This window comes from Folsomia candida, unplaced genomic scaffold (assembly GCF_002217175.1).
Source record: "Folsomia candida strain VU population unplaced genomic scaffold, ASM221717v1 Fcan01_Sc068, whole genome shotgun sequence".
Lineage (NCBI taxonomy): Eukaryota > Metazoa > Arthropoda > Collembola > Entomobryomorpha > Isotomidae > Folsomia > Folsomia candida.
In genome coordinates, this window is record NW_019091260.1 from 148,625 (window position 1) to 166,731 (window position 18,107).

The 18,107-nt window shown below is 35.5% G+C and overlaps 3 protein-coding genes and 1 non-coding gene across 4 annotated transcripts; 3 read left to right on the forward strand and 1 right to left on the reverse strand.

Annotated features, from left to right (window-relative positions):
- Positions 1–2,447: 2,447 nt before the first annotated feature.
- LOC110862789 lies at positions 2,448–4,052 on the reverse strand. Its single transcript, XM_022111997.2, has 5 exons — positions 3,903–4,052; positions 3,670–3,775; positions 3,236–3,379; positions 2,862–3,095; positions 2,448–2,768 (listed from the first exon to the last, which is right to left on the reverse strand). The coding sequence occupies exons 1-5, from the start codon at positions 3,971–3,973 to the stop codon at positions 2,616–2,618; spliced, it is 708 nt and encodes a 235-aa protein (XP_021967689.1). The 5' UTR covers positions 3,974–4,052; the 3' UTR covers positions 2,448–2,615.
- Positions 4,053–6,227: 2,175 nt separating this feature from the next.
- Positions 6,228–8,169, forward strand: LOC110862795. The gene is made up of 4 exons (XM_022112002.2): positions 6,228–6,433; positions 6,726–6,893; positions 7,276–7,470; positions 7,941–8,169. Exons 1-4 carry the CDS (start codon positions 6,296–6,298, stop codon positions 8,088–8,090), a joined length of 651 nt encoding a protein of 216 aa, XP_021967694.1. The 5' UTR covers positions 6,228–6,295; the 3' UTR covers positions 8,091–8,169.
- A 1,221-nt stretch (positions 8,170–9,390) lies between these two features.
- On the forward strand, positions 9,391–12,340 carry LOC110862774. Its single transcript, XM_022111983.2, has 4 exons — positions 9,391–9,582; positions 9,675–10,015; positions 10,638–11,233; positions 11,891–12,340. The coding sequence occupies exons 1-4, from the start codon at positions 9,487–9,489 to the stop codon at positions 12,160–12,162; spliced, it is 1,305 nt and encodes a 434-aa protein (XP_021967675.2). The 5' UTR covers positions 9,391–9,486; the 3' UTR covers positions 12,163–12,340.
- Positions 12,341–13,390: 1,050 nt separating this feature from the next.
- LOC110862775 lies at positions 13,391–16,806 on the forward strand. Its single transcript, XR_004833508.1, has 11 exons — positions 13,391–13,827; positions 14,086–14,215; positions 14,323–14,477; positions 14,545–14,656; positions 14,713–14,806; positions 15,037–15,103; positions 15,170–15,769; positions 16,011–16,188; positions 16,245–16,360; positions 16,610–16,677; positions 16,758–16,806. It is a non-coding gene; the product is annotated as an uncharacterized LOC110862775 (transcript).
- Positions 16,807–18,107: the final 1,301 nt, after the last annotated feature.

Below are 18,107 nucleotides of genomic sequence, written 5' to 3' on the forward strand. Positions count from 1 at the left end.
TAAAACTACAACGTATCGTTGTCTTGCAATTATTTCCAATGAAATCATCCAATCCAGTTGGGAGAACAAAATTGCGAGGAAAATATACATTTTTATAATTTTATCACTGTTTTGTTTAACTAAATTCAATTTAGAATGGATCCCCGTATATTCCTCGCAGCCGTGTTTATCGTCCTACTTGGATTTGGCGACGTTACAATAAAAGCGCATCCAGCCGTCGACCTGGGTGAGTAAAAATGCTAGTTATTTGAATGAATTTATTTCAAAAATTGATATGTTCTCTGCATGAATCCGCGATGAAACAAGTTAACCAGGACATAAGCGAAGTGGGGGAACCACACCCACGCTTCCGCCGAGGCCATCACTGCACCCGGGTTAACTGTAGGGTATGGTGGAGTCGATTTGATGACCAATGATTATTTTGAAGTCCAAATAATTAAACAGAAAAATTTGTAAGTTGAGACGTTAAAATTTTTCGTAATTAATATCCTCTCGTGTAATATGGACTAAACTTAGGATTAGATGTATAAATGTAAATTTCTCATCTTGATGTGAAAATTATAACGATAGATAAGTTATTTTAATACTTCTATTTAATTCCAAAATTTTAATTTTAATGCTATTAAGAATTTTATGTATTGGTCGGAAATTTGGAAATTTCGGTTTTGAGAATGAAATGTTGCTGGAAATCTTGGAACAGCACGAATAAATATTTACTAATGTATATAGTTCGACAATAAAGAGTTTTTGTAATCCATCATTTACATATTGTTGAAACCGAAATTTTTACTATTTTTACATAATGGTAATAGATTACATACTTAAAAACCTATAAAACCTGAAATGATGACGTAATATATGGACGTTTCCTAAATATTTACGTATTATTACTCCACGAGAATATACAAGTTTCTATGCGCGGTCGATCTGCATATGAAATGAATGAAAATTTCCCCTGCTACTAAGGTGCTCATGAGCAAGGTGAAAGTTATTTTTTCATGCGAGTCTTACCATGGCTCAGAATAATTTTGCCTTGCACTCGCTCAGGATAACAAAAAATCGCAAATCGGCTTGTAAATTTCTCTGCTGTACAGAAAACAATAAAAATTAACACAACAAATCATAGGACGACGCCGCCGATCGTACGCCCCCGCCCCGCCAAACGCCGGTGCATTTTACGCGCCGCCGCCACCGAAAAATCTGATTTCCTATTGGTTTAACATTGCGACGCCGCGCCGCGCCGCCGAAACCGCCGAAAAATCACCAAAAACTGGCGCAGCCACCGCCGAAAATTTGCGGGCGTCGACCTCTGCAACGAATATGTACAACGAATATGTATGAGCTTTTTTCATACTTTTATAATATCATACGAATTTTATTTCATTCCCATGTTTACCGAGAATTTAGTTGATAAGTATGGTCCCCCATAAAAATAGAAATAGAGGGGAGTAAAAAATCATAATTGTTCACTTTTATTTTTCTCTAGTTTTAAATGACTTCAAGGAAAGTTAGGTATCTCACACTTTCACACTCGTACTTTTGCGAGGTAGTTGGAAGAGAATGGAAATTGTGAACTTGCATTATGCAAACTAAAACAAATCAATCAATCAATTTTTGTCAAACCAATTTTCACTAATTTGCGTAACATACAAAATTTGCATACCTAAATATGTAAATAATTCAAAGTAACAACCTCGCATCTTCCCATAAAACCGAGGAACTTTTGGTGTAGCTCGAAATCACTTCAAAATCAACAAGTCGTGACAACAAAAACTGGACGCAAAATTTCAAAGAAAATTTTAATTTTTTTAATTAAATAATTTCATCAGTTTTTTGTAACTAAATCCTCATATTTATAATGGGTCCCCGCATATTATTCGTTGTCGCGCTTATCGTACTGCTTCGATTTGGCGGTGTTACAATAAAGGCGCATCCTGCCGCCGACAGTTTGGGTGGGTTTACTTGGTTTACGTGGTTTTATGATGGATTTAATCCAAAGTTTGACATTTTCCTCACAGGCTTTGAATTCGTGGTGAGCAAGATGAACAAGGACGTGGGGGTGGCGGCACCACATCCACGCTTCCGGCGAGGCCATCACTGCATCCGGACCAATTGTAGGGCTTGGGCGGGGTCGATTTAATTACATTTGATTATATAAGAGTCCAAGTAATTAAAAGAAAAACTTTGTAAGTTGGGACGTTAAAATTTTTCAGTATCAATTATTCACTCGTGTCGTATGGATTATGTAAATTTAAAAGCATAAATAATCTCGATATTACACTTATAAGTGATTTTAATATTTCCTTTCCAACTGTTAATGTTGATAATCGTTAATTAGAATAATTTGTATGTTTCGATAGTCGGAAATTTGGAATTTTAAGTATAAGAAATGATTCTAAATATGTCCAAAATTCTTTTAAAAAATGCTCGAACGACACGAATAAATATTAATTTAAAAACAAAGCGTATTTTTAATCAATCATTTATTTCCCAAAGTGAAATTGTTTGTATTTAAATTTCTTAATAAATATTAATGGATGAAAACCCCCAATTTAAGATAACTTTGATACACATATCAAAGGTTAAAATATGATAGATTTACATTACCCCTGAATTTAAGAGGTGTAAGCCCATTCTTGCGTCCAATCAGGGCTACTGGAGTCACTTAATCCCCACAAATGCACCAGAACACCCTCACTCGTACTGTAGCCACGCGTGGTTATATAACCATTCGAAGAAACTGCCTGATTTTGAATTGTGTAGTAATTCTGAAATAATAAAAAATGAAAACTTTAATTCAAAATTTTAATTCTTTAACCCAAAAATAAAAATACTCAAATAAAAAACCCGTATGCACATACATAACTCGTGCTGGCAATATCTGTAAAAATCCATTTTTGTGTATCCGCACTACTGCAGTCGTTCGTGACCACCCAGTTGACCACGGCGCCGTCCGAATCTCCCGCCCCGTAATAGATATCCATGCACCGTTGGTCTTCCGCATTCACGATTCTGTAAGTGGTCGAAGCTCGCACGGAAGTACCATTTTTACCACCTGTGGTAGGGTCGGTATTAACATAGATTCCATTCCCGTCCTGAAATATTTTGTAAAAATCAAAGTGCCCAAAATTTCGAAATTTCTCATCAAACTTAAAAATTCCAACTCAACTGGAAAAATTTCAGAAACACTGAATTTCTAAAACAAATCGCCCTTCCATACAAAATAGCTTCTTACCGTTGGAACCAGGTAAAACAATTGATTCGCTGTTGGATAACAATAGGCCGTTTTAACGAACAAATTGGGCGATTGATTGTCATAAGCGCAGTCGCAAGTGAGACATCGCCAGTACGAGCTTCTCAGAAATATGTAGTACTTCGTCTGAAATATTTATAAAATAACAGTTTAAAAAAATTGAAATATGGAAACCTTTTTTATAAAAGTGACAGCATTATGTACACTCTTAAAATAATGTTACCCTTTCGAAAACTACGTGCAATCTGAATTCTATCTATATTTTCTATACATAAATCCAAGAAACTTTACACTTTATCAAACTAACATTACTCTGGATTTAGTATGGTTTACTTAATATATGTAGAATTTAGACTGGATTTACCTTTCGAAAAGGGTAACATTATTTTTAAGAGTGTAAGTAAATATGTACGTACATTGGCATCTCTGGTGGGGTCGAATAAAGACGAGACGTTTAATGAGACACCATTTGCAGTTGCGAGACCTAAGGGCGACTCTGGACCGGGTCGTTGGTCTAATCTTCTGCAAAATGATTTTCAGAATTTTAAAATTGCATACCTCCAAAATCTTTCATAAAAACGTAAAATTCTTAGCTGTCTAAATATATTTTAAGGATGAATTTGGAAATATCTGGTAGTAAAATGCTCACCTTTCTGGAACATCCTTAAGCTTGCTGGCACCACAAAGGGAAACGACAAGAAGAAAAATTAAAAATTTCATGGTGGTTTTGTAAATTGGGTTATATGAGACGGTGAGAATCCTAGTTGACTGCTGTCAAAAGACTGAGGGGAATCCAAGGTGAAATGGCGTGTTAAGTACATACATACATATGTGGTAGCCTTAAGGTTTTGCTAGATTTTGTCTTAATTGTATAACATTAAACGTGTGTAGACCGAACTAACTTTCTAAATTAAGAAAGTTGCAGGGGTCAGTCTCACTTCAAAAGTTCAAGGGTATGAATATCTCAATTTTCCTACACAAGCAAATAAATTCACAAACGGTTATCGAAACACTAATATTAAAAATTCGTTATAGAATTCGTATATTTGCGAAGTAACAAATCAATTCAATTTTTCAGATTTTAATTTGTATGTATGTAAGTCTTGTGAGTATATGCAAATTTTTCAAGTATGTCATATAATTTGGTTACTAAAAGCATAATTAGCCAAACACGTATAAAAAGATTTGCATGCAGTTTGAACATTACATTTTGACCAGTGCTTAGCAATTTGCGGAGCAAATCATATAAATATTTGTAAATTTATGCCTTGGAGTTATCTATGTTTGTTTATATGTATGGTGTCATAAAATTACAGAATGCATAAGTACATCTATAAATAAATGCAGAAATTGTACGCTTTCGTGTTTATTATGTAAATTGTACCCATTTCAAACACAATCCAAATTTTTAAACATGTTTCAAACGATAATTGAACTCGCTCCGCATGCACTTGTTGTTAATCCCCGGGATCCATATCTGAATTCGAGGAATTCATTTATTTTTAACCATTGATTACTATGAATTCAACTCTTCTCTAAAAACAATTTCAAACAGAACCTCAAATAAACAAACCTATATTACTTAAAAGCGTCAATAAATTTCACTGAAAATGCTTCATCATTTCATGTCAAAAGTAGGAAACAATCCGTCCGCATTGTTTCTATTGTTCCAAAAAGGTTCCAATTCCTCTTCAGACGTTTGGGAATGAATGGAATAAGTTCATTTCGTCTAGTCTTTTGTTGTATTTTTCTAGATGCCTGTTGATTCATTGTCTTTTGTTCTTTACTCAGAAATACGACGTCAATTGTCGAAAAAGTTGTCACCCTTTGTTAAGCTCGTGATTTAAAACGTTCTAAAAACGTTGGTGTCAAGGCACAAAGATTATTCACCTATTCACGTTCAATTATCAAACGTCTAGACATTTTATATGGATGAAAGTGCACTTGAAAGCCACGGGTTGTTGCCCCGATTTTTCAACAGCGACAATTGTTCCTTTATCCATACATAAGGATACACACAAATTTCTATTTTTAACTGAATTTCAGACTAATCCTGGTCATCAGTAATCCAATAACTGGATACTACCGGTTACTACAAAGAAACCGGTGTTTTTGTCGTATCGTACCCAGAAATACTTATGAGCGAGAGATACATAAAAAGTGAGAATTTTATCAATACCTTTTGCACACGAGACATATTTATAGTACATATTTAGGCTCTCCGGTTAAAAGTTGCCGTCTATGTCAAGGCGTCGGTGGAATTATCTATTAATGTATAAAGCTGTTCAAACCAGTATTGTCTTCGTCTAAAATAAGCAAGGAGGGATTTTAAGGGTACAAAAGAGCGTAAAATTCTCCGAATTTTGCTACCAAATGATGTGTCGACAGAGCAATAATGTATTTGCATATGTGCAGATGCACATGTTAAATAGGCAGAATTAAATTGATAAATGTCTCTTTGATCTTAAATCGACATCATATACGTTATGTAAGGTATGTAAATGTTTGCATATTAAAAATCGAATAAACTGTCTCAGGTTCCTTCAAAACATCATTTCAATAAAATGTTCACAAATTACAAATTTTATATAGAGGCCTTACCACATATTACAAATTACATTAGTTAATCAGGTCTACATCAAGTTCTGTAAAATTGATGTGTCCAACCGTTTAATAAATTTTACCCAATTTTCATCTTTTTTGTACTAAATCTTGGATAAATCCTACTAATTTTCATTTAGAGTGTAATAAACAAATCCCCGACATGATCATGGATACATGGGTATAGTACGTTCCCTATGTTAAATTTTATAAAAATATGGAATTTTAACACTACATACTTTATGAATGTCTCTTTTCCTCAAAAACTTGTCGCTGTAAGTACCTTACCAACTTCTTAACCTTCCCACTAATCCAATCCATCATAAACTATTTTTATTTCGAAGCCACCAAAAACTCTGTCATTAAATACACAACCCTTCACTCACTCTTTTCCTTCATCCAGACGAACATCGTCACTCGCCTGAATACAGAAATTTCAACATGAGTTTCCCAACTCGCCAACGGATCGTTGTACTTTTGTCAATTGTTGCTTGTCTCGTAATTTGCATAAGTTGTGAGAAAAACCTGACCGAATGTGAACTGCGGACGGTCAACCCATCCCTAAAATATAATCCTTGGGTATAAAAATCATATCATTTCGGACATATTTAGCAGACATAATTTAGTTTTCTAATGGAATCTTGTTTGCATGGTGGCACTCTTAGAAATCCAGTATTAAAATAATATCATGTGGTGTTCATGTATGTATGACTACCGAAGTGGTATTGATACATAAGTAGTACAGCTCGGCATTAAAGTTTTACCATATCGGAAACAAATTTTTAGGGACCGGTATATCTTTAATGCTGAAAAATCAATACGTTCCTGACTATACCAGATTTCTAACAGCGTGCATTCTAATATTTTTCAGCACGTCCTATATCCTGCTGCCAAACCTAATCTGACCATCCAAATGTACAATTACCAGACCACATACTGGGTCATTCACTACAAGAATGCGTCGGAAGGGGCGGATTATATTAATCAGAGGTGGGAATGCCAGACTAGAACGTACTGTCAGTGGAGGCTTTATAAGGATGTAAGTTTTTTTTTTTAATAAACAATCAGGTCGGAAAGACACTCTTAAAAATACTGTTATTAATCTTGAAAATTAAAGGCACTCTGAAGTCTATATTTAGTAAACTCTCCTTAGTCCAGTACAATTACTCTGGATGAAGTTAATACGTTGCTCTGGATTAGAATAGGTTAATTAATTTATAATTGAGAGTGCAATTACTTTTCAAAAGGTAACAATATTTTTAAGAGTGTTTTTTTGCGTGGTATTTTCTAAATGCCAAATTATATAATTAACAAAAGTTTGCGTTTGAAAATGAATATTGGTCACAATCGCTTTTATGTACTGTAATTTTATTTCCATAAATCATATTATTCTCGCAATTTTAGCATGTTTCCATTTCCAGGATGCACAACCGGGATTCCGAAGGTTTCAAAATGTCGAGACCGGTTCCTGTCTCCGAGTCGGGGATGGAACTCTCGACTGCTCAACGGGAGCTCCAAATGACGCCAGATTAACCCCAGCCGACTGCAAGTCTTATGCGGACGACAACTGCCAGTACTTTTCATTGGGGTCAGGTTGGGTCAGTAGCAGCCAAAATGTAAGTCTTGCATAAAATGTAGTATTTCACACGCAGATTTGTTAAGGTGCTACAGGATGACGCCATTGATTTTTAATCCAACGGTACCCCTAATTAATCAATTTATTTAAATGGAAAATTCGAAAATGACATCAATTTCCATAGTTTGCGATACTATGTAGGAAAAAGCTTTAAAGAAAACGGTTAAATTAGTTTGCGGTAATTTATTGTACAAAACTTTGAACCAGGTTCAAAGTTTTTCAAGCCAATGGTTTTGTGACACCAGAAATTTAGGAAACAAAAGTTGCATTTACAGATCTCAAAACCAATTTTGAAATTTGCTCGGTTTTTCAAGTTTCCATTAAAGATGCCGAATAAGGGGAGTCGAAAAATTAATGGTGCATCAACTCCTCATCCTGTATAACCCTTAGTAACCCCTGATCTACATATGTACATATGTAAATTTTGCATGTATGTAATTTTATCCACAGACTTACTACGAGATGCGGGTGAATGCTTATTCAAACAAAAATTGCGTCTCAGCCGGGACCGGAAGTGATCTCAAATTGTATGATTACACCTGTTCTACAACCTACCTCAACCAATGGTGGTGGTTCGAATGTCGGGGGAGCGATTGTTAAAATTTCAATGTTTGACGATGTGTCACGCTTAAAATTTCTATGTATGTATTACAATTCGGAGGAAATAAATAATTTTGAATAAAAATGCATGGTATCCTGTTTTGTGAAGGGTGAAAAACAAGTCTAATTTTTCCAACACGCGTCGCTTATCTTAGCAAACACATGAGTTTCCAAACATGATTCAAGTTATGTAGGACATATCTCGGAAATGTTTAAACTTAATTTTGTATGAGGGGCCGTGCATAAATTACGTAACGGCCGAAGGGGTCCAAAGGCTCCAATGATATCGTGCCTATGTTACACATGCTCAAGGGGGAGGGGGGTCTAGAAAATCGCGAGTTTTGCATTACAGAGTTTATAGGCAGCTCCTGATAAATACAAGTATTTTCTTGTCCATTAAGTTGGCTCTAAAAAATGCCTGGAGAATTAGTCCGTAGTTATCCCTCGGTAAAAATATCGTACGCGGTACCGAGCGCAAAATACACCACCAATATTTTTGGCAACCCTCTGTACCTCGCGTTTTTTTTGGTTGTTTGACTTGACTTGTAAATGTCAAGTAACAAATTCAATTGTCATTAAATAGTTTGAAAGCTTTGAACTCCCGCACCGCAACTTTACAAATTATGCACATACATTGTATACAAGCAATAACAACCCCTTGACCACACCCCCTTTGGGAGTAAGCATCAATTTGAAACTTGTGGATAGGGAAATTCATTAAGGTGGTATAGTATGCGGGTTTTGAGTTTGAATTGTTGTGTCTCAACTTTCGATTCTTCCATATATTCAAATGACGATTTTGAAACCGGTTCATCTCCGCGAGTTTTTTACAATATGAAGATTTTAATGCACCTAAAAATCGATAATTTTTAGGTTTACAAAGTTAGGCTGTTAGTTAGTTAGTTAGTTATTTTGATTTTTTTCTTCCACAAGAAAATAAATATGAAATAGACAAAAAAATTAGTAAAAGTTAAATGTTTTCCCAAAGGAAGAAAAAAAATCAAAATCACACCAGCCTAATTTTGTAAACCTAAAAATTATCGATTTTTAGGTGCATTAAAATCCTCATATTGTAAAAAACTCACGGAGATGAATACGTCTCAAAATCGCCATTTGAATATATGGAAGCAGGGAAAGTTGAGACACGCAACAATTCAAACTCAAAACCCGCATACTATGCCACCTTAAATAGCATCGACTGTCGAGCTTGATTGCTTGACACGGGCTGCGGGGTAAACTAACTCACATTTAAGCACAACCTGAGACAGACTTTCTTCTTCGCGGGAAACTTAAAATCCAAAACAAATTGTGTTTCCGCTGCACATTCAATCAAACATTCATTTCGTTTCGATTTTCAATTTTTACAAAATTCAAAATTCCACATTAATTTCGAAATATGATGACAGTAGACAACCCAGTTGAAGTGGGGGAGGAGGAACAGGTCCAAGTCTTCAACACCACGCCGGAAGAAGTCGTTTTCTCAAACCCTTTAGTACAAAAATACTAAATTTCTATCAAATTTAAATATACTAAACATTTTTGAGTCAAAAACTACCATTTTAATTGTTTCTTATTTTTTTCCAGCTAGTCCAAATGATTCTGGACAACCTCTCCGTTCGCGATTTGAAAACTTGTGCTCCCACAAACTCGATGTTTCACTCGGAAGCTTCCAATCTCCTGGACAAAAAGTCAAAAATCAATTTGGATTCACGCTCCTTCAAGGATTACTTCGAAACCTTAAAGAAAGGGGGACGAATCCCGACGCGGACCATTGTCGAAATGACGATCGGCACTCGAAGAGCGTATGCAACGTACTGTTCAATTGCTTCTCCCCCGAAACGTTTTGCTAACCTTCCTTTGGAAATAATGCGGAGAATTGGTGGGGACAAGCTTCGATTTCTGAAGATGCACGTGGAAATGACAACGTAAGCAGGAAATAAAATTTGCCTTTAATTATTTTAATCAGAATATACATTGAGGAAATTCACGCAGTCCTTGGTAACATTGGCGGCGGAAGGTGGGGGGACATTAACATGGGGGGGATAGGAGGAGGAGGCTAGGAGACACATATTAAGATATAATTTTATTAATTGGAAACTTCTGGGCAACAATGTTCCCTTCTCCCCCTGCTTCCGCCCCGATTTTATTTTTAACAGATTTTATAATTATAAAATTCTGCAAATTCTATAAATCCACAAACTTTTGCAAAATTTTACAAATCTTGCTCAGGAAAATCACCCTACATATATACGCCAAATTTTTGTAAACTTGCTCAGATCGAGGACGGCTTTTTGACGTAGTAAAATTATTTTATTAGCTTTATTAAAATCCCTGCGTTTTGTAAATTATTTTAGACTTTTACAAAATATAGAGACGCCCTCGATCTGAGGAAGTTTACAAAAAATTTTAATCTAGTTTTCCTCAGAAATACTGTAAAAGTTTGTGAGTTTGCAGAATTTACGGACTTCAATGAAGACTGCGTGCATTATCTCATTGTTCCACAAATTTTACAAGGTCGAATTTCATCTCTGTTTAATAATATTACAGCAATTGGCTCTCAAAATCCCGTGAAATGTTAACCCTCGCCCTGAATTTGACCGAATTGGACCTCGACTTCAAAAACAGACGCGGTCGTGACGCCAACTTTGTGGCGGCCCTGCCCTCCGATGACGCATTCCAGCTCCCAACCTTGAAAAGATTTCGCCTCTCAACGGACGAAGTGAACGAAGAAGGAGAAGAAGGAATCCGAACATTTTTACGGAGACTCTTTTCAATTTCTCAAAATTTGGAAAGTTTCCACGGATGCGGAATCAACAACGGTGTTTCGCACATGATCGCCCAATTGTTTTTCGAAGAATTAGACAAAATTCCGGGAAGACCGGAAACGATTAAGGAGCTGCTTTTCACCCCGGATTATTACGACGTTACCCCCGTGTTTGAACGAGTTCAGGATAATCTTGTGGGATTGCGCATGCTCACGCTGAACATCGACGACATGAACAGCGCAGAGGCGGAAGAAATCTTGCAACACTTTAAGAAATCATTAACCAAGCTGGTTATCAATTTGGGAGGGATATTTGACGACTATAATGAAGATGGAAGAATTCTGAATCTACCAGTGATGCCAAATTTGGAAGAATTGGGTGGGTTTTTTTAAATTACAAATTGATTTTTAAATGCATTTACACTAAAAAATAATGAAGCATTTCACGCCAGTCTTCGTAAGTCTGTAAACACGTAACTTTACGAAAATCAGCTTACGAACCAAAGAAAATATGACATTTATATTCGCAAGGTTTTGAAAACTCTTAAGCAAAAATTACCTTAGCAATATTCCTATTCGTAACTTTACGTGGTTACAGAGTTACGAAAGGCTGGCGTGAACGATCTCGGTGATCTTTTAAATGAAAAAAAAACGCGAACAGAATTTTATATTAGGAAATCATGTTAAATCCAGACAAAATTTTACTCTTTACAAGTTAACGGTATTCTGGATTTAGTTGAGTTTACTTAATTTATGTAGAATTTAAACTTGATTCACATTTTGATAAGGGAAACCTTATTTTTAAGAGTGTATTGGTAACGTTCATATATTACGTCATCAAAAATTTGAACAGGGTAGTTATTTATGGGTCGCCTATCTTACTCGTTTTAAGCTTAACATGACTGGGATAGGAATGTGTAGTGTAAAAATCGGCGTTTTTTTCATGACGTTATATATGGACGATCCCATTTGCATTTATTTATTACTGGTATGCATTATTATTATTATTATTATTAATTATTTACTTAATTCCTAGAGCTATATAAAGCTGTCGCGATTGGTGCCCCTGCCGTGGGCGTTATTATCATCCCTCCTTCTGCTGGCGTAGTGTTCGAGAAGTTGTGGTACCTCGAGATAAGCGTGGCCTTAATGAGGGACATGATTCTGCACGACGCCCACACAACTGCGGCCAGATTTCCGTCTTTGAACCGCATTTGTTTCGATGAGAGGGAGGAGGAACCGAGCGATGAAATGCTGGATCATGTTTGGGATCTTTTCCCAGAAGCAATGATTTCCAGGTTCTCGTGAAGTGCAAAATGTGTACATAACTTGCGAATTGTTAAATGTTTTTTGTATCTTCCAATGTAAAAAAAACTTAAAAATCAACTAGTTTATTTATTTAGCGTTCTCAGTGAACTTAAACTTGTAACTTTTCCTGAATAAACTCTACGTAATAATAAAGTCATAGTACAAATTCGAAAACTAATGGAGGCTTTATCTTTATTTTTAATTTTTGAGAGCTGCGGCGCCCACAACTTGCCATTTTTTTGCATCTGTGTAAGTACCGCACTAAATATTGTTTTTGAAAAGTCGCTCTCTCTAACTATGTAACATGGTCCAAATTAGTCTGGACTGAATATGGTTCGCGTCCCCATTTTATGTAATAAATATTAAACTTAACAAAAATTACAGCGCATCATTTGTTATCGATATGCGAACCTACAGATAGATACACATGCATACTTAGAAGAGAAAAAAATCGAGGGAAACTGGACTGGATTACTTCACAGACATAAAACTTAATTAAGCATAATTAAAATTGAAATCAAATCTGAACTCTTTGGAATAAATGGAATGGCAAAGTTACAATTGCATATTTATATTTTATACGATGGAAAATTATCACAAGGGATTCATTAATTAAATACCCATTCAGTTAAGCACGGCTAGAATTGTGAATCACATTTCTAGATGTGCGTCACATGTGGTAGTCAGGTATCTATTTTACTCATCTGTACGGCAATTAGTAAACAATTAGTAATTCTTGGGGGCCATTCATAAATTATGTAACGCAGAAATCGTCATTTACTGGCCCCCCTCCTTCTTCAACTGCCACATAGGCACGATATCATTGGAGCCATAGACCCCCTCCACCCTCTTGAGTTTTACGAAGTCTCATATTTCCCAAAAACTGATCCGACAACTCCAGTTTTGAAGTAACAACTCTTGAAAAATTGACGGATTTCTCAATCGACAACTTTTCCACGAATAGCGACGATACACATTTATGTACATACCTATGAATGTAAAAAAAATCGAGACATAAAGTTTCTCAGATGTAAAGCAATCTACTTACATCGCGTCTACAAAAAATACAACCTGAAACGAATACATTATACATAGATTCATACATACATATATTTCCTCAATTAATGTATGCATGACCTTGTAAATGTACATACGTAAGTGTACTTCATCATAAAATAAAATTCGTACATACATATACATTTCTCCCTCTGCAGTATATTTACAAATTTGCTTACAAGGCTGGCTTAACTTCAACCAGACGGAATTTTGCATGGTCCATAAACATTTTCGAATTTCGTCACGCAAATTGTGCAAATTGTGTTGTTTCAATTGTGTCTAGAATTAGGATTGTGGTTTTCCCGAAGGAACAAAAAATGTCCGCGTTGAATATAGTTTCCGCCACGAAATTATTTTCTAACAAAGTGGTCTTGCGCGGAGTGGATATCAAGGTCGAAAAAGGAACAATGTCAGCCCCACAGTGAAATCTTTTCCTTCTTGTGCTCAAGTCAAAATTATTAACAATTTTCAGCTTGATTCAATTAATTTATAAGAATGCACATATTTATTTAAATAGAAATACATGAAATTATTGAAATATGATTTATTAATGTAATTTTTTCTCTTGCGCATGTGCAGATATGCCCTTCTTGGTCCAAGCGGATGTGGGTAAGGTTTATATTTTTTGTTGAAATAAGGGACCGTTCATAAAGGTTGTTGCATCAATTTGATGTGAATTTGAATTGCGGTTCATCTACTCTTACGCACATCCATTACATATGCATTTCATGGATATTTTAACTTGGAGCGTATGCGTAAGGTCAAAATTCCTAAAAAATTGACAGACAAAATTTATGAACCATCACCAAGATCTCGTTTTAGTATTGAAAAAATTGTTACCAATTGATCTCTACCCTAAATATTTAGGAAAACTACTTTGGTATCTTGCATTATGGGAATTCAGCAGTTAAACGAGGGCAGGATAGAAATCTTTGGGAAAAATTTGACCAATTTTAAAAACGGAATGCCTGGAAGTTTGATTGGCTACATGCCACAGGTGAATAACTTATATTTACATGCTTACTAGAGGGTATTTTGCTAATCGTAAATCGTAACTAGGGCTTATCTTAGAATTAGTGATGACCTCTGTATATTTATGAATAGGAAACGTCTCTCTACGAATCGTTCACAATTATGGAAACATTCGCCTACTACGGAACACTGCACGGTGTACCTTCACACGAAATTTTAAGCAGAGTGGAAACTTTGAGAAATGTCATGAATTTACCCAATGTTAAGCGTAATATTAAACAAATCAGGTAAAAATTCAAGCTTTTTGAAAATTCTAGCCGCAGATTTGTAATACATATGCAAATGTTTATTAAGTGGTGGAGAACAACTCCAACCGTGTCTCACTCTGCGTCGCGTTACTGCATGACCCTCAAATTCTTCTGTTGGACGAGCCAACGACCGGAATTGATCCCCTTTTATGAGAAAGGTACAACAAATCCGAAGTAATATTTTGGATAACGAATAAAATTTGCAAAATTTCAGGATCTGGGATTACTTGAGACTTCTTGTTGAATCCAAAGGAACCACGGTTTTCGTCACGACGCATTACGTCCATGAAACGAGACAATGCACGCAGGTATATTTCTCCTTAATATGAAATGTGCCATTTATTCGCACAATAAAGGAGTTTGTGTAGTGTCCAACTCTGACATATGAACATGTTAAAACATACGCATTTACATATATGAACAAATTAGGAATGAAAATTTACATCTGCACAAAATGCTGTATTATGCAATTATTTTTATAAGTACATACATATGTAGTTGTCCCCTTTACATGAATTCAATATCCGGTATGTTATAGATTGGTTATCTACGAGATGGCTCCATGTTGGTGCAAGGCTCTCCTAAAGCTTTGCTGGAAAAATACGGTATGTAAATTCTTATAAAATTACATAAAAAGGCTTGTATAATTGATCCTATGTAAATAATTCTAGGGCAAACTTGTACCTTAAATACTACAAATTTGGATGATGTAATTCTTCATTTATGCAAAATTCCTCGTTCTCTACGAACAACACCTAGAGAATTGACCACTAAAATTTTAGCATTCTCCGAAATAAAAATGGAGCCTGAATTTGACGTCCAAGTTGTGTCCTTTAGGAATGTTAGAGACGAGTCCATTAACATTAATGGTGAGCCCATAAAGTGCCCTAAACTTGAGGCCAGATTACTATCCGGGACATCCGCAGCTATGAAGACTTACTGCTCGCAACTTAAGGCACTTACAACTCGAAATTCAATTATTTACACCCGATTTATTTCGTAAGTTGAATAATTTGCTAATTTTTGCTAATTACACTCGCAGATTGCCACTCATCCAACTGGTTTTATTATTAATAAACATATCCATTACATTGCTCGCTGTCGGACATGACCCAAAAGGTCTCCAATTGGGAGCAACAATGGACAACGGACAAGTCCACTGCGACACAAATCTTGCCCATCCAATTTCTTCCGGCAGCAACGCAACACGCCCAGAAATAGATTACACGTGTCGAATATTGGGCATTGTTGAAAAATTAGGAGTTAACTGGGTATGTAATTAAGTGACATTTAAATTTTATAAAAAACACTTAAGGTAACGTCCATATATTATGTCATTAAAAATGTGCGTGGGTGGTTTTGGGTCACCTGTTTTGCCCGTGTTAAGCAAAGCTCCACATGATTAGTTGGTGGTCTAAAAATCGGCACCTTTTTATGGACGCCCTAATCATGAACAATATAAGCAAATATGTATGTAGTATGCAAATAATACATATTTATGTATGTATGTAGGTGCCCTTTAGTACCGAATTGGATGCACTACAAGCTATCAGAGCTGGTCGTATAGCGGGTTATATAAAATTCCCTAAAAATTTTACCCAAAATATGATGAAACTATTGGCCTGGAATATTCGTGCGGACGAAGAAACTTTAAATAGATCCGTGATTTCGATACGATTAGATAATTCTGGTAATCTTTTATGGAAGACTTTATCAAGAAGGTGATTACAATTAATTTTTTTACAGAATACATGAACGCGTACTTTCTTACCAAATCGTTATATGAATCCGTTCAGAAGTTTCTACTATTAAATGCGAACTAATATGATATGGACGAACGAATAGTGACACTACCGCTACAGGTAAATGTGCAACAAATTTATGGTTTAATTTTTAGTATCAAAAATTTGCTGGTGTATTTCCCAAGGAAGTGCAATAGCACATTCGCCAACATACTCATTTGTTTGGCACTTTGAATGGTTAAAGAGTAATAAAATATGTAAATACACATTTATACATGTATTTACATAAGTTCGTCTATCTAGTTATCATAACATTTTCTGCATGAGTACATATTGTTAATTTGTATTTGTGTATACGTATTTACATAGTTCCGCCCAATCTATGGAAACTTGTTTCATACGTGGAACACATTCCTACTTCCGGCAGAAGTGCTTCTGTAAGTTTGTTATCTACAACAAGGTGACCAGAATGCTATGTAGGTAAATATTTGTTAAACTATCTATCATTTCATTTCAGAATGTGGACCTTCTTATCGACGACGATGGGTTTTTTCACGTGATGGATCGTTATGAAAATACTTTTGCTCGCACGATGGCCACGGGTGTGGGGTTCGGTCAAATTCAGCTCTCCTACTACTTTGCGGACATCCCATTGACCCTGTTACAAGGCGGACTGATCTTACTAATCCTCTGGTGGGATCGTAGCGAAGAAATTAAAGGAAGCTGGGCATTAATCAGGTTGATATTCTATCTCGTGAGGGTAGCCACGCTCTCGGTATTTTTCGTATTGGGATCGTTTAACGTGAACGTCAAGGACACCACACTTTTAACAATTTCCGTAATTATGGTTTACATATACGCTGCAGGTATGAATACAAAAGCGAAGACTGAAATGTGAAGAAAATTTTACCCTAGAAATTCTAAAAGGTTACCTGGCGGAATTTGCAGATTTTTACAATTTTATCCCAAAGATAAATTTAGTTCGATACTAGAATATAAAATTGTAACGATGCTATTGTTTTTTATGATGCAACCCTCGATGTCATCACAATCATTATTAATAGCTTTGAAGTGGTGTGGTCGAGGTTCGTATCGTAAATAAACGGATTTCAGATGTTACACGAAACTACATACATGTTACTTCTACAGTGATAAATTTTGCCATATTTTTTACATGTATACAGTACATGTTTACTTACATATTTTGTATTTTTCGTATGTAAAATCGTTTTCATTTATATAAATTCCTGAAACATAACACACTCGCTGGTATAAATAATTCGTCACGTGTCATGTTTTTCTTATACATATATGAATATATGTTATTTATTCAGATAGAACTTTGACAATTTCATATTTACTCAGATAATATTGAATCAATGTTTTATTGCTAATTGCTTTCAGATACGATCTGGCCAATCGAAGCTGTCGTGTCGTGGTACCGACCACTTTGCCACTGCCTTCCGTTCACCGTGTCGATCCGCGTGCTGCGCTGTGTTATGACGAAAGGATGGGGATTAACTCATACGACCGTGTTTTTCGGAGGAATTTGCTTCCCACTAATTATCACAAGTATTAGCACCATCGCGTCATTTGTGGTGGAAAGGAAAAATAAGAAGTAGTGAGTTGTTTGTTTGGTAGGTAGGTAGTTTATACATACATACATAATATGACATGAAGAATACGTTTATATGTAGATAAAACCCATACAGCTTCTGCCGGAAAAACTTTAATATGTAAATGATATCATTAAAATACATATATTCAAATTTGAAGCAAAAATTACCAGCCACAATAATGTTTTTGCATATGTATGTATATAGCATCATTGATACAAAAGAGCAAGAATATTTTGCTTCACATGCGT

What these genes read in the sequence shown, in the direction of transcription:
- LOC110862789 (XM_022111997.2), bottom strand. Translation starts at nt 3,973, where the DNA reads ATGAAATTTTTAATTTTTCTTCTTGTCGTTTCCCTTTGTGGTGCCAGC. An exon ending in CTTAAGGATGTTCCAGAAAG is followed by an intron (nt 3,776 to 3,902) that starts GTGAGCATTTTA and finishes ATCATTTTGCAG; the next exon opens with AAGATTAGACCAACGACCCG. An exon ending in ACCCCACCAGAGATGCCAAT is followed by an intron (nt 3,380 to 3,669) that starts GTACGTACATAT and finishes TAAATATTTCAG; the next exon opens with ACGAAGTACTACATATTTCT.
- LOC110862774 (XM_022111983.2), top strand. Translation starts at nt 9,487, where the DNA reads ATGATGACAGTAGACAACCCAGTTGAAGTGGGGGAGGAGGAACAGGTC. An exon ending in ATGCACGTGGAAATGACAAC is followed by an intron (nt 10,016 to 10,637) that starts GTAAGCAGGAAA and finishes ATAATATTACAG; the next exon opens with CAATTGGCTCTCAAAATCCC. An exon ending in GCCAAATTTGGAAGAATTGG is followed by an intron (nt 11,234 to 11,890) that starts GTGGGTTTTTTT and finishes CTTAATTCCTAG; the next exon opens with AGCTATATAAAGCTGTCGCG.
- LOC110862795 (XM_022112002.2), top strand. Translation starts at nt 6,296, where the DNA reads ATGAGTTTCCCAACTCGCCAACGGATCGTTGTACTTTTGTCAATTGTT. An exon ending in AGTGGAGGCTTTATAAGGAT is followed by an intron (nt 6,894 to 7,275) that starts GTAAGTTTTTTT and finishes TTCCATTTCCAG; the next exon opens with GATGCACAACCGGGATTCCG. An exon ending in GGGTCAGTAGCAGCCAAAAT is followed by an intron (nt 7,471 to 7,940) that starts GTAAGTCTTGCA and finishes TTTTATCCACAG; the next exon opens with ACTTACTACGAGATGCGGGT.